The sequence below is a fragment of the Pangasianodon hypophthalmus genome, chromosome 28 (assembly GCF_027358585.1).
Source record: "Pangasianodon hypophthalmus isolate fPanHyp1 chromosome 28, fPanHyp1.pri, whole genome shotgun sequence".
NCBI classification, from domain to species: domain Eukaryota; kingdom Metazoa; phylum Chordata; class Actinopteri; order Siluriformes; family Pangasiidae; genus Pangasianodon; species Pangasianodon hypophthalmus.
The window spans coordinates 7,265,233-7,281,685 of record NC_069737.1 but is presented as its reverse complement, the minus strand read 5'-3'; the positions used below and the strand labels follow the sequence as shown (position 1 = coordinate 7,281,685).

General features: G+C 40.2%; 1 protein-coding gene across 4 annotated transcripts; it reads right to left on the bottom strand.

Moving 5' to 3' along the window:
- Positions 1-1,750: 1,750 nt before the first annotated feature.
- Positions 1,751-15,324, bottom strand: tox4b (TOX high mobility group box family member 4 b). 4 transcript variants are annotated; one of them, XM_034301348.2, is made up of 10 exons: positions 15,184-15,305; positions 12,666-12,777; positions 10,146-10,214; positions 6,962-7,237; positions 6,374-6,634; positions 5,830-6,153; positions 5,555-5,635; positions 4,806-5,423; positions 4,106-4,260; positions 1,751-3,125 (listed from the first exon to the last, which is right to left on the bottom strand). In XM_034301348.2, the coding sequence occupies exons 2-10, from the start codon at positions 12,768-12,770 to the stop codon at positions 3,068-3,070; spliced, it is 1,947 nt and encodes a 648-aa protein (XP_034157239.1). In that variant the 5' UTR covers positions 12,771-12,777; positions 15,184-15,305; the 3' UTR covers positions 1,751-3,067. The 4 variants fall into 4 exon arrangements, with proteins under 4 accessions (XP_034157239.1, XP_034157238.1, XP_026799075.1 ...); XM_034301347.2 differs by having other exon boundaries at positions 10,101-10,214; positions 15,184-15,304; XM_026943274.3 differs by lacking the exon at positions 12,666-12,777 and having other exon boundaries at positions 10,101-10,214; positions 15,184-15,324.
- Between the last annotated feature and the right edge of the window lie 1,129 nt (positions 15,325-16,453).

The window sequence follows — 16,453 nt, the reverse complement described above, 5'->3', positions numbered from 1 at the left end:
GCAGTAATATACAAATATATAAATATACAGCAGGTATTTATTCGCTTGAATAATTATATATATATATTTAAAAATTAAATATATATAAATATATATAGAATATGTAAATATATTTATTTAAATAAATAAAAAAAACAGCGCCCCCAAGCCATTTTGTGCTTAGGCTCCTCCCCCCTCGGTATGAGCACGCGCACATTTCCCGCCTTCCTACAGTTTCCCGCCAATACCTGCCATTTAAAATGGTTCCCACACAGAGAGAAGGATGTAGTGAAACACCACAACCACATGGGGTTGTAAAATCTTTATAAGCTGTATCTCAAATCCCATACTTTTGTACCACTGGACACAGCGTAGTTTGCTCAGTTTGAGAAATATACTAGTATATGGCCAAAAGTTTGTGTACCCCTGACCATCACAGCTACATATAATGGTGTCTTATCCAAAATTCCCTGTAGCCACAAACTGTCTAGGGTGTCTTTGTATGTTCAAGCATTACATTTTCCCTTCAGTAGAACTAAAAACCCCATGTATGTTCCAGCATGACATCGGCTACGTATACATGCACGTCAAATTCCGTTTAAGGTCTATATTCGGGTTGCAGCCGTATTCCTAATACGATGTTTATAGGCGTACAGGCATCAGAATACTCCTGTATACATGGTTGTTGTAAGTATGCCTGACTTGCCATTCCTAAATACCTAGCCTACAACTAAGTATCTGTTAGCACCCACAATTCCTTGCTGACTGAGCATGCACATATATCTCCTTTCAGTGGGTTTTCTGAATAAAGTGTTCACATGTGACAAATTTCTGATTAAAACAGGCATTTTCCAGGGTTGGGAATCGGAATTTGGGGAATCAGAATATTGTCTTAATCTGAATCGGGCAATCAGCTTGCGGCGTTTACAAATTCTGATTAATATCGGAATATTGATGTGCATGTAAACGTAGCCTGTGCACAAAGTGAGGTCCATGAAGACATGGTTTGGAGGAACTTGGAGTGGAAGAACTCAAATGTCCTGCACAGATCCCTGACTTCAAAGAAACAAACAAACAAACAAAAAAAAAACACTGAACATCTCTGGGATGAACTAGAATACCGACTGCATCCCAGGCCTCCACGCCCAACATCAGTAATACTCTTGTGGCTGAATCAGCAAACCCCCACGGCCATGCTCCAAAATCTAGTGGGAAGCCTTCCCAGAAGAGTGGAGGTTATTACAACATTATAAAGGGGGGACTAAATCCAAAAACATATGCACATATGGGTGTCATTGGTCAGGTGTTCACAAACTTTATGTATGTATGTATTTATAGCTAGCATGATTCCAGTCAGGGTAATAATTATAAAAAGGGCTTGCCACATGACAGTGTCAAACATCCAGGTAGCTAGTTTCCAGTGTTGTTTATCCTCAGCCTTCCCAAAAGCTATCCAATCAAAATGCCCTCACCCTTAATTCTCATTCTGCCCTGAACATAGCTTTTTACGATTTAATGTTACCCATTCTACAAGCTCCAGTTTGCTCTAAGCTAAAGGTAAAGGTAATAATGATTACATTTGGTCACCTTTAGCTAGCTAGCTGGCAGGTTTACTACATCTGGAATACGCAGGTGAATTTGCTGATCAGTTCAAACAACCCATGCGTTGATTTACTGGATCTGTTCTTTACAAAAAACAGGAAATTTAGCATATCAACTTAAAAATAATAAAAAAAAAAAAGCTTCATGAAAGAGTTGCCTTTGGATGGCATTACAATCACATACACTTATTTTATTGACATTGAGTACAGTTGTCTCTTTTCATAGAGAAGCAACACGCAAAACACAAGTGACTCGTGCTTGATGTTTATTTAACATGAAAATGTCTACTCCACTGATGCAAGTCACTAAAAAGGAAATGTTCTGTAACAGAATATAATGTAGAAATTCTGCAATTTGTCTCCAACACTACTGTCTCCTGCTGGTTGCAAAATAAGGAACAAACTCCATCCTGGAATATAAAACACTGATCTTGTTCATGTAGCAGTACATCATATTAAAAAAAAAAAAAAAAAAAAAAAGAACAAACATCTAGCGTTTCATTGTTCAAAATATTGTATCTTACCCATGTAAATGTTTCCCCTAGAGTAACGATCCACAATCTGAGGTTTTGTGTGTATGTCATGATCCGAGTCTGGAAATCTTTAAAATGTAATGTCCTTACGCGGGTGAGAAATGACAGCCACAATATTACAGCTGTACTTAACAGAGCTTGTCCTTCACATCTGACATTTCTGAGCCTTTTCCTCCTCCATGAACTCACAAACACATCAAACTCATTCTGCATAATTGCAAATACAACTGCATGTTTCGGAAAGACTGAAATTAATTTTAACTTTAAAAAGTCTGGCACTTGTCCTTTTATAACGCCAGCTTCCATCATATTTATCTCATTGGCAGATCAAAAATGTAGTGCCTTTTTGGTGAACCATGTGAAAATCATACATATTTTTTCAACATTTTTAATATTGTCTCCACTCCACATGGAACTTAACTCGTTGAGAGAGAAAAAAAAAAAAAAAAAGTGGTTTTTTTTTTTTTTTTTTGTACATGCTGGGTGCACAAATTTTGGAAGGAGACTGAACTAATAACTGAAAACTATTTAGGTCACATTTTTCAAATTCTCCGTACCATTCATTTTATGGTTGCTTTCCAAACCTTCCAAGGCTTTATTTCCGCCCTAAAATTGCTAAATTTAACGATTTTTTTTAATATGGGTTTTTAATACTCCAAAGGAATGAAATGTGGTCTCAGTCTTCACTTTTGTGCTCAAATGGATAGCTCAGTCATGTAGCTCATCAGTACAGCTAATAACTGTATGCACAGTCAGCCATACCGGTGCTGACTGGTCAACTTATCCCTTTAAAATCATCACATTCACTGTTAGCTTGAGATGGAAGTAGTGATAACAAGAACTGAATCAAAAATATTCTTCTCAAAGTCTTTCCTATGTATAAATACAGATGCCACGTTCTCTCTCCCTCTTTGCCTCCATCCCTGGCTCGCTCCACGGCTGGTGCGCTGGGTTTTAAGTGACGGTGGTGGAGTTCTGTCCTCTGATCGCACACCAGGCCATAAACACGTCCCTGCGGGAGAACGACAGAAAACACTGCTCAGGCAAACAGCGAATATAAAACAGGTCGACAATGATATAGTCATAAAAATCCATGAACATATTGTACATAAAGATGTCACAATAAATCAGCATGATGTTGGTTGTGAGTTGGTTATGAGAAGTAATCAATAATATTTTTGTTTTTATTTTGTCATCACCACTTTTTTTTTTTTTTTTTTTTTACTACTTTATTAATCCCACATGAGGCAATTTGACAATTTAAATAATAGCATACATAGTTTAAAAAAAAGTGAACCTCATGTGCAATAAAATACTATAGGCTGCAATGGAGTGATGAATATTAATACTGATTTATGAATATAATAGTGATTTAGATAATAGTGTTTCAGACAATTGAAAGCCATGCATGCTACACAAAGATATCCTTACAGACTGCTTCATTACATCAACCATTATACGTTTTACTAATAAAACACATTCATTAATCTGTTTATTAGACTTAGATAATATGGAGTGTCCCTGTGTAGGTTGTTACTATAGAAACGATAATGTATTAAAGTGAGAGAGTTAATATAAATCTGTGATTTGAAACTAGTCAGCGCTGCTGTTAAAGAAAAAACAAAACACTTTCTGACCGATCAGATCGGAGAATTCAGCAGCGCAGTGCTATAAATGGTTATAAATTGCGCCCCACAAAACTCCAAGTGTATCTTTTTGGAATATGCTACAAGACCTTCAAAACAAGATAAGCTGTTTAATTGAGCTGAACAATAAAGGGTGAAAATCGGCGATCGTGCCAGTTTTGCACTGAAATTATTCAACACATGCTGTAGTGTTATCAGTGGACTCTTTCATGTTTGAAAATGTGAAGTTGCAGCAAATATTGTGTTAAAGTTCTCAGGTTATGTTTCTTACTCTTCCACCCACGTTACATAGTGAAGATTCATGCTTGCTAGTTGGGTTTAAGTGTGTGTTTGTATGTTTCTGTACCTGCAGTGTGTCGCCACACACTCGTTGCTACAGTACTCTCTGTCCCAGTCTTTGCTTTCCACAGGCGGGTTGTTGCAGCCGGCACGCACACACACAGCAGGACCTGCAGGGGGAGCCACCTCATGCGCTGGAGAGCTGTTCAGCTCCACCTCCATCTGAGAGAGAGAAGAAAGGAAGAACAAGAATAAAAATGGTAATAAAAATATAGAAATACATCAATATTGTGGAATATCAGGACCAACTGCAACAATTTTATGATTCTGACTCTTATGTTCTGTTCAGTTCAAAAACCCCATTTTCAACATTTTTGGGGGAAAAAAAAAACAAACAAACAAAAAAAACCTTATATTTATGTTAGAAATTGTTCATGTTCAGTTCGCTTTTTCAGCTGACAGCACTGTTAATCTTATTGAAAAATACTTGTTTGCAAATTTGCTCTTGAATAATATTTACAAAACCAAAAATTCACAACGTGATATATTTTTTACTGCCTGGTGAACGAAGAAAACTAAAATTTGCATAAAATTTCAAGGCACTGAAAAAGAACACATCACACCACCCTGTCGTTGATTACTTTCCTATAACAGCATGCCCTGTTGTGCTTTATTCCTTAAATCTTTTACTGCCTTAAAATCTCAATGCATACAATGAACAGAACACGAGGGTCACAATCTCTGGTGTAATTTAGTCTTCATCATACCCCTTCCTCTGCTTCTGTGGTGACTATAGTGGCAGGTTGCGCCACTTCCACCTCCATGGCGGAGGCATCTGCGGGTGCCTCCGTGGTGCTAGTCACAATAATGGGTGTGGCCACATCTGCCTGTGCAGGGGCAGGGACGATCTTGATCTGCAGCGGAGGAGGGGGTGTGGCAGCAACAGGGGCGGTGGCCTGGCCGATTGCACCCCCTCCGCGAGGTTTGGCCTGGAGCGGTGGTGGGGCGACAGAATGCACCATCTGCTGGAGGCGTGGGGGCGGCGGCGTGTTCTGCATCTGCTGCAGGGGTGGCGGCTGGCGGGCCGAAGGCTGCTTGGGGATGATGATCTTGGTGACTGTGGGCAGAGTTGGGGTCGGTGCGGTGGGCGGAGCCGAGGAAGCGGGCGGCTTGTGGGCACCTGTGCGAGAGCGTGTGGTCACCTGCGGCAAGTCGATGATGATGTTCGACGTGCAAATGTTGGTGATGGTGTTGTTGTCGGGGGCGTGCACCGGGATGCGGTTAGAGCGTGTGGGCGTTGGCTGAGGGGGTGGAGCCTCAGGGGCGGGAGTCACGACAGGCGCGGCGGGTGGAGAAGGCGCCGTGTCCAGCACCTCAATAGTGGGCTGCAAAGGTCAATAATAACTAATGTAAATGTAATGCTTTGTACTAAAGATAGAATTTCGATAGACTACAATTTCACTAGTATTTGTTCAAAAAGGCACCTAAGCAGCATGACTGGCTCACTGCATGTTACCTGTGATAGCTGACTGGCTCTGTAAGCTGCCAGCGCTTTAAGATACTCCTTCTTAGCAGCTTCAGTCTTCCTCTTGTAGACCTGAAGCACAAACATGATCAAACAGGGTTATCAGGTGTCTGTTACCTGAGCAAATCTTTTGACCATATCTGGCTTACCCGATAAAACAAGGAAAACATTTTGCAAAGTAATGGCGCATATAAGCCAATTATCAGCCAAGAAAAAAACCAATAATGGCATGCAAACCTAATACCACACGCCTAACAGACTCCTACCTGCTTCTGCTCCTCTCCCAGACTGTCCCACATGGAGGCGACGATCTTGGACACCTCTCCAAACGTGGCATTGGGGTTCTGGCCCTTGATAGCTGCCTGCGTATCGCGGAAGAACAACGCATAAGCCGAAACTGGCTTCTGGGGCTCGTTGGGATCTTTTTTCTTCTTGCCTTTTTTGGCTCCTCCTCCAACACCTCCGGCTTTACGGGCCAGGGTGGGCGGAGCGGAGGACACAGACGCAGTGGGCTGCTCTGAGAGAGCAGGGGAGAGAGAGATGACGCCGGGAGAGACAGAAAGAGAGACAGGGGACTCCACCAGCACGCTCTTCCAGGCCAGAGGGAGAAGGACAGAAGTGGGGAAGGGGAAAAGAAGACAGGAATAGGATAAACAGATTAGTTTCCATTACGTTTCAGTTTTTAAGACGTTTTATTATATTATAATGGGCCCCGGTGATTTGTGACAAGACTGTTGGTATTTGTAACAGTGTAAACTGTAAATTTAGTCAGGAATTAACCTGTGTTATGATCTAAACTAAAACACTCACTCTTCTGAAGTCGTCCATGTCGTCATCCTGCAGAGACTCCGAAGGCGAGCCGGTGGCCGACAGCGGCTGGTCAGGTGAGTGTGTGCGTGTCAGAATGGTCCCGCTCCCTAGACTGAGACCCAGCTGTGCGCTAAGCTCCGACTGGTCAATGGTGGTCAGCGGATTGTGCCCCAGCAGGCCGTGGTTCATATCCGGGAGCGGCACGTCGATGGCCATGGGGGAGGAGCTGCTGAACTGAGAGCCAATGGGATGCCCAAGATCCTGGAAACGTCAGATAGTTTAGCTTTGGGTTTAAAATTAAATTTAAAATCCAAGATAAGACGTGAACATGTAGTCTTCATTCATCGTTCCTAATTTTAATAATTGTACTATTTTTTATAAACAAATACCTACCACACTTATGAGAGTATGTGTTATATGACCAAAATTAGTGCTACATGTATACCTTTTAAACACATATCATAACACCACACATCTCCAGTTGGAGAAATCTCAAGCAGACCTATTTTACCATATTAGGAAACTATTTATCTACAAAATGTTACATTTGCCAAACCCCCAGCACTGATAGCCATATTTTCTCCTCACCATTCCCAGAGTTGATCCCAGCATCGGTCCTCCTCCCTGCTGGGTCATCAGGCTCAAATGCTCTAGCCCTTGTGTCGTTGGATTTACAAAAGTTGAGGCAAAGGAAGGGTCGTTACCCTGCACTACGGCGTTGCCAGGGACGACAGGGGCTGGACCACCATCTCCCAGCTCTCCGAAGTGTGACACCACATCGGAAACGCTGAGGGCCGAGTCGGGGTCGAGCGAGATGGGCGGGATCTCAAACTCCTCGTCACCCAAACTGGGAGTGTGGAAAGTCTGCAGGAGGAAGATGATCAAGTTGAGATATACATACACCATGACCAAATCTGAAATTGTTAAACAGTTATAAAATAGATACGATTATATTATAATATAAGAAATACCACCGGTTCAGTTCTAGCCTCATGGTAATCACACACATTGGAAAGCTTTGGTCTGTACAGCTTTCAACCGTACTACAGATTTGTCTGGGGCTTTAATTATCTATAAGCAAATTTAGTCTAACTTCAAGTACTTGCCAAACTGCATATTGTGCCAAATTACATGCAAAGCAATTATTTACAGCAGGCAATCAAGCACAGATAATTAGTGGTGTGACTTAGGACTAGGCAATATGACTATATAATATAAATTCTGAAATTCTGGCTGATTAGAAGTTAAAATTTTGTACAGATTGTCAAAATAAAGGTGTCATTAAATTGTTCAAATGCAACACTATGGCTTTGTTAGAAAACCTATACATCACGATGTAGTAGAAATCTCATGTAATGTAGAAATATCTTCACGTATCACACAATACCATATTTTTTGTCACATCGCCCACCACTAGTGTGGCTGTGCTTTGTATTTTGAACAAAATTTTGAAAGAAAAAAAAAAAGGCAGAGGCTGAGTGCAAATTTTCAGTTACAACACAAGTAAATATAGAATGACAGGTTATTTATTAAAAAAAATAAATAAATAAATAAAAACACACAATTGAAATTCAGGTCTGTCACAGTATATAAAAAAATATATATATTTTCACTTTCAGCTCCCTGAAAAGCCAAAGGGTCAGAGTGAACACTTTTCCGAGGTTTTTAAGACTGACATCACTAGGCTATCAATGTATACATAAACAGCTACCTGTATGTCAGTAAGTTACAAGTCCAGAGACAAAGACAGACCAGCAATTTAACGCAACTTGCAATCTTACTTAGAGCAAGAAACTCAATTCTAGTCACTCAGGGCTGGAGCTCAGCACAGTTTGGTGATTTTCTTGATTACAGACATTCACTAAACTTGTTAAATCCTGCGTGAATTAAATCAGGGGTTGTATTAATCAAGAACCTCATGCTATCATTATTCACAGCTCAATATAGGACCCAGGAGTTACATCATCAAACTTATTCGTAGCGATGCACTGAAATGAAAAGTCCTGGTTGAAAACCCACGTTTTTTTTTTCCCCTCCAGCAGTAATACTGAACTGTAAGCTGTAACTATTTGTGGTACACATGTATCTGAAAAGTGTCTACTAGGCACTGTGTAAGAGGCCCTGCATTCTCTACTGTCCTACATTCACCCTAGCAAATCACTTATAGTGTGTGTCTTGGGGACGTGTAGCTACTCGTCTCTTGTGGGGGTTTCTGAAAAATCACCAAAAATGCGCTGGACTCATTTCCTTCAGGACTGGAATTAATAGAGATGAGTGCAAAAGCATCATCACATCATCAACATTTAAGGAAAAGCTTTAAATAAAAAAAGAAATAAAAAAAAGAAAACACTAGTACTGGTATTTGCAGTAGATTTAGTTCTTAACTCTAGTAATGGAGACCCAAAATGGCTACATCAAGATCTCGGACATGAGCTGAAGAACCCGATTGTGTGTTATACGTTGCAAAATCTTAAATCGCTTTGCAAGTCAAAAAGCTAACGTTTACATGTAGCATAATAAATTCTGTTAATAATCAGACTGATTGCTCAATCTGAATAAAAAATGTTTACCTGAACAGTATAAAACGATTGAGGTCAACGTGATCATGCGAGTTGGGCAATCTTTTTAATAATACATAAAAAAAAGAACAGCCATGTAAACCTTTGTGAGTGATTATTTTTATTACTACTGAAATCTGTGCGTACGTGTTCAGATCATAAAACGTTCCTTTCAGAAACCACAGCTCGTGTTACAGATTGAAATCTATTTAAAACAATCGTGAGGTTGGACGAGCAGCGGCGTTGGCGTCAAGCTACTATTTTGAGGCAGACGTGGGAGACGAATTGACCTCGGTAAAGTCAGCTGTGCATTTCACAGGCTATTCGCCAGACCTGCAGCGAGGATGCACTTTAATAAAACCTTTATGTCTTGTGCAGTTATTCCCAGACAGTCACTTTTTTTAAATGTTGTTAATAACAGAAGATAAATACCATTTGTATTTTACGTTATTTTCAACAAGTCGCGCATGCCTGTTCCTGGATTTCCAGAAAACATGAAACTTTACTACGATCACAAACTCTTCTTTTCGCTGTTGTTCAATAATCACACAATAAAAACACAAGCAGCGTTGGTTAAAAAGCTGAATGCGCTGACGGGATGGCTGAATGCCGTGTGTTTCTCGTTGTTATGGAAATGCTGAAATTAAACCTCGCCCTATGCACGTGCGTAACTTTGGGTTGGATTACATGAGACGCAGATTGTTTACGGAGTGTGCGGTTTAGGATACACGTAAATAGTTAAAACGGAACAAAAATCGTATGGAATCTTTGCAATAAACATATGCTCTATGAAAGAAAAAAACAGTACTAATAGTACTACCTTTCCTCGTCACTGGGAAGCCCGCCCTTTACTTTAGTACCTTTGTATCTTTTACTGGAAATTTAGATACATTGTGCCTTTAAAATCATTTAAGGTACATAATTAGAGTGTAATCTGTAATTTTTAGAGTGAAGCTTTACATAATAAAGGTATAAAAGGTACCCTTGAGAGCTTAGTACCTTTCTGAGAGTGTAGAAAAAAAAAAAAGTGTACCCAGTGAGTCTCCGTAACTAGAAGCAATTTCAAACAAACACTTAATTCTGGCTTTAGGATTAGGTCTAAAGTGTGGACAATGTGAACAATGACATGGACAGAAAGAAATAAAAAAATCGCTCTGTACGCAAAGCACCTCGGCATCCTGGATTTGAAGGGAGTATGTGGAGTGGAGCGGTACCTCGGAGGAGGACAAGAAAGGATGGCCCTCTCCACTGATGGGCAAAAAGTTGTCGCTTCCTCCGGGAAACTGAAAAAGAATCCAGAGCAAATTATTCAGATTGAGAAAGGAAAAAAATCCACTGTGAATGACTAGCATATTAATCTTTATAATTAACATCTTTAATAGCATCCAAGATTTACTTTGTAATGAAATTCCTACTTTTCACTTCAGTTAACGGTTTCCTACATTACCCATGATGCCAGCACTTTAGTTTTTTTAAGTCTGTCCAGCTTTCACACCTCGTCACCTGTACGCTCGGCTCAAACAGAGCTCCAAAGCTTCGTATTCATTTTAATACCACCGTCAACGCCATCACACTCGTCACACTCGTTTCTCATTTATTCCACCTTGAATGTCACTGAAAAATGGTAAGTGAGAGCACTTGAACTTTTGTTTGTAGGAGTCAAGGGCAAAAACCGTGGACGTTATGAAAATCTCCACTGTAACTGCACTAACATTAACAATGCCCTATCTGAATCTCCTGTTTTACAGGTGACTTGATTTCTGTCCGGATTGACCATGTTGGTGTTTTACCTCCGTCCTACTCTGAGAAAAATCACAGGTGGAATTATCTACTCAGCACTTGTCTGATCATTTTAGATCGGATACACGTCTGTGGTTTTCTATTCAGATGTCACCTTGAGTTGGGAAAAAAATGTTTGACTGCTGCTACTTGCAGTATTTGATCTTGCAGAGCATGTATCAGTGACCGTCCCCCGAGTCATGAAACGACAAACGGATGCTTCTCGTACACTTTGGGTGCGTCTCAATCAGCTCCCTAGTTCAGTAGTCAGGACGCTGACCAGGGAGTCGGCGTTTTAAGGGCTGTCTCGATGGCAAAATCCTTCCAGTGCACTGCAACATTCGCTCCCTAAAAAATCCCACAATGCACTGCAAAACCCGGGGAGCATCGACGCTTAGTATATTCCCTTACTGGAAATGACGTCATGTTTTCTGAAGTCTCTCAGCTTGAAAAAAAATGGCAGACGAACTCTCAGCCAACTTCGTCTACAAGTGTAAGTAGCTTGTTATCGTTGTTGTAGCTCTCAAATTACTTACGTTAACGATTTTTGACTTTATTTGACATTCCGCATACATATACGGTTTGTTCGAGTCTAACGACTTTTAAGTGTTTAATCATTTTAAAAAATCCACTAGCTAGCCTACAATCCTGTTGAAGTACAATGACAAGCGCGTGTGATTAAGCTAACAAAATTTATATGCCAAAGATATGGGTCCTGCCTGTTGATGATAAATGTCAGTGGTGACGTTTTACAAAGCGAGTATGTAGTCATGTCACCGGAAACTGAGTCATCAGTGTCCCAATGTGTAGCGTGTCAGGTGTTTTACCAGCATCTGAACTCGTGCACATGATGTACTGATTCACGGCCTAGGGAGCTGATTGAGACGCACCCGTTGTGATTATTGTATTTTCAGACTCTTGCTGGAACTTTGGTTCACCCCAGACTGAATTAAGATCCGGCGTCTCGTCTCTACTCCAGTGCGTTTTCCACTGCTTGGACGCCATGTTGTTGAACGGAGCGTGATTATATAACATCACGTGATGGAAACATCCAGGTTCACAGAAAATCCAACCTGCTAGAAGCTCGCTCCACGCTACCGTGTGGTCGTTTTATTGCCCTCTGGGACATTGGTGTGAGAGTTTGATCACTGAGAAGACGTGGAAAAAAATAATTACAGATTCCCCATTGATGATCCATCACTAATCCAGACAGGGCTAATGTCCCGCTGTGATGTCAGAGCGGCACACAGTCTCTAACTTCTCCCAGGAATAATGAAAATACAGCGAGACCAGAATCACTGAACACATCAGAAATATTACAGTATAAACATATGTAAGGTGTTTGGATAACTGGAGGACTAGCGGTTAGGCCACAGCGCGCTCATCGCTGACCCCAGGCACTGGGGTTGTATGCAACAGTGTGCTCTCAGTGCCAGTCCCAGGCCTGGATAAAATTGGTGAGGGTTGCGTCAGGAAGAGCATCCGGCGTAAAAACTGTGCCAAATCAAATACGCAGACCAATGATCCACTGTAGCGACCCGTAACGGGAACAGCCGAGAGACGAACAACAACAACAAAACACATGTGTAAGGCGTTTCAGTACGAAGGTTTCCTTTAACTAGAGTAACTCGAGCAGGCTTTAGGAGCGAGTCCAGGAACGGGGCAGTGGTAGCTCAGTGGTGAAGACATTGGACTACTGATTGGAAGGTCATGAGGTCAAACCCCAGCACCGCCGCGCTGCCACTGCCGGGCCCTTGGACCAGGCCCTTAACCCTCAACTGTATAAATGACATCAATGCAAGTCGCTCTGGATAAGAGCATCTGCCAGATACCGCAAATGTAAATTGAAAGGTTAGAACTCATTATTAAACTCTATAGATTACACTTTTACACGTTGCACACAATCTCTAAAGACATGGTTGTTATTATTAATATTTAAGGATTACAGTGTTCACCTTTTGCACTGTATCAAACCCGTTAAAGGCTTGTGCGTCCAGGAACTCGGGATCTCCTGGCTGTCCGGTCCCATCCGTCAGATCCGAGTAAAAATTCAGATCCATTTTAGGACTAGTGTGAGCATGCGCAAAAAAAAAAAAAAAAAAAAAAAAACACAATAAATGAATGAAATTTGACCCGCAGTGTGACGCCGATCGAGTGGCAGAAATCCTCTGAGCTGGTTTCCGAGTGGACTGGAAGGCCTGGGATGGATCCAGTGACCCCCAGCTTTACTCCAGTGCCAGAAATAACCCGGGTTAAATCCACTGCTCTCTCTCTCTCTCTCTCTCTCTCTCTCACACTCGGCTCGCGCCGTCCCGCATGACTGACGCACACTGCGGTGCGTGACACACAGCCGCCGAGACAACTTCGCGCCTCGTGAATAGATGCAAAACAAATTTAAAAAGATGAAACCGCAGACATTTGTGTTTAAAAGACAGCGGCAGAGTCCTGCGCGCAGCTAAGGCGTGCTAGCTAGCAGGTTAGCTCACTGCTAAAGTAGATACCATTTGAATGACAGCCACATGGGGGGAAAAAAACACGGCTAAGACACCGGTTACAGCAAAATTCCACATTTCACACTGCGTCCGATATCAAGTACACCACCACGTCGATTCCTGACACATTAAAATAAACCGAGGCGAATTCAAATCGACATAAAATCCAAATAAAAACTGGCCGATACCGTTGATCATATCAAACGGTTTTTTTTCTTTGCTCTACGTGCGCCACAGGCTTCTCAATCGAGCCCGAGATACGGATTCTCCGACCTCAGGATGGAGGCGCAGCAAGGGGGAGTACTGATACTCGTAATATTTCACGCGTTTTCAATAAACCATTGAACTCTGTAAACTTGACAGCAAATCTTGTAGCACTGTTGTCTTCGTTCGATCATAAAAGTGATACGCTTTAAACATCAAGACAAAATAGGAATCGTGTTTTAAGGAATAAGACGCTCCCCCCACTATCGAGCAGTGGAACAGTCCGAACGCAGAACCGGCACTGAAGGAGTCGACTCCGACTCCGAGTTTCGGCAATCGATTGATTCTTGATTCCAAAACCCAGCAAGATAACCTTATAGAATAAATAGTGCAATATTAAGTACACACTACTATGATTGTATTAATATGAAAGGATCTTGGCATGACAAGTATGTTGCTGTCAACTTGACTAGTCCTATTATATGCACTTGGACAACAAATATTTTATTTAATAAACTAGTTCGAGCCCCTATGAACCAAGGTGATAAACAGCAAACTAATACACACTAAAACAAATTCAGATCTCTGATTAAATAGCAGGCAAATAACAGCGACTCCGGATTCTCCCAGTTGATTCTGCATCGTTTGAATTACAATCGACTCTTTAGCTTAAGAGTCGACTCTCGATTCCCAGAACCATGGAATCTGCGAATCGACTCTTTTCTCTATCACTCTGAAACACGAGTGGATGGATATTTTTCATTTAGAGCTGCTTAAAAAATTCACTAGCCATGATTATCCGTTTGATAAATATAAATATACAATCTGACCAGGTGAAAAGTTCTCCAGCTAAAGTGATTCATATCACGTTTGAATCACAGAAGAAAGTGAAGTCCTGGTTTAAGTCTTCGATCTTGGTTTTAATTCTGTATTAAAGTCTCTACATGTGTACACAGACTACTACTGTCAAGTTTAATAACTAATGCTCGTCACTAAATTCAAAATAAATCCAAAGAACCGTTTCAGATGATCATGAATCATTTCAAATGATCACGAATCATTTCAGATGATCACGAATCATTTCAGATGATTAATCCATCTTTGTAGTTTTGCTGCTTTTCTACTCACTTCTCCAAGTTTTCAACTATTTTCCTCAAAACTTAATGTTAATGTCTCTTAATGTTTACAACAATCACCATCAAAGCAAAGCTCCAGTGAACATTTCTAATATGAAGCCTGATATTTACACCCCAGAGCAGTGAATCAAACACACCACAGGTCACAGCTCTTCCATGGAGTATGCTTTAGTAAACATTAGACCCAGTCTAAGACAGAGCTGTGTTCAACACCAGCACAAGTGTGAGATCTGAGTGATGATGGTGAAGTAGCTAGCTCTGTCTTTAAGTGCCTAACTCGAGTTTATTAGCTTCAGCAGCAGAAATACTGAAGTGTGTGCTGATCTGAAGTGAGACTGCTGATCAAGCGAGGTAAATATTCCCAAATAATGGAAAGGAAAGTAGTTTTCTGTAAGCAGATGATAGCTAGCTAGCTAGCTCGCTCTCCATAAAGCCATTCGTTTGTGACTAGCTGCTAGAGGAAGCTAGCTAAGAACAAGGAAGTAAGTTGATGGGGAGCGCTCGGGCTTCTTGGTGGCTTTTTTAACTCCTTGTTTAATGGACAATTCGAGGAGCAAAGTGTGAATTAACATGTCAGGGGTGGACGAGGGAGCAGACAGATGAGATATTGACATTGAGTAACTCTCGGCTTCTCTTCTTACCTCCATACTCGCCCTGAAAACGACACGGTTTCTGACTTGGAACTCCGACCAAAGCGACTCTCACAGCTTAAAAAAATACTCTCACAACATGGCAACCGGCTTCCGGGTTAAAAGCGGACGTGACGTAACCCACCGCCGCGGTGCTGCTGATGCTGCTTTGTTGTTGTTGTTGTTGTTGTTGTTGTTGTTGTTTTATTCTTGCGTTCACTCGGAATTTATTATTATTATTATTATTATTATTATTATTATTATTATTATTATTATTATTCATGCCAAAAACAACTTACATTGTATTGTAAGTTGTACAGTGTACATTCAAATTGTATCAACAAGTACAGAACAACAAAAGTAAATTAAAATAAATAAATAATAATAAAAAAATTTTTTAAAAAAAAAGCCAGAGAGAAACATTTATGATGTTATACACTCAGAGTAATTTTTGATATTTCAAAGCTTTTTTTTTGTTTCTTTATCATAGACATAACAAATATTATAGTCTACAAAAAAATTCATAGTAGAGGATTCTTGCATTTAAATTTGCATTTATGTATAAAAAATAGCAAGAATTTTAAATAAATGAACAATGTACTGAATCCAGTGCATTGTCTGTGTTGTAATACAGAAAAATAATATTGAAAGTGTTTATGCATCTATCCATCTATCCAATGCATATATATATGGACAGTGTCTACACTGTCTCTCTCTTTCTCTCTCTCTCTCTCTCTCTCTCTCTCTCTCTCTCTCTCTCTATATATATATATATATATATATATATATATATATATATATATATACATAGGGCATATAACACTGCTGTCTACACTGTCTCTCTCTCTCTCTCTCTCTATATATATATATATATATATATATATATATTTATATATATAGGGCATATAACACTGCCGTCTACACTGTCTCTCTCTCTCTCTCTCTCTCTCTCTCTCTATATATATATATATATATATATATATATATATATATATATATATATGAGAGAGAGAGAGTGTAGACACCAGTGTTATATGCCTTATGTAGTGAGGATGTATAGGTAATATGGGTTGATCTGGGACACGGTCTATTTGTAAGCTAAACACTTAAAAGTTACATTTATTATTAATTTTAATGCATGATATAAAATTTTAATAATATTTAATATTTTAAAAAATATATTTAAAAAAAGCTACATTTTGGATTTGTTTATATTAAAATGGACTTATTTTTTATAGTCAGGCCCCAAATATCACTGATTTAAAAAAAAAAAAATTGATTT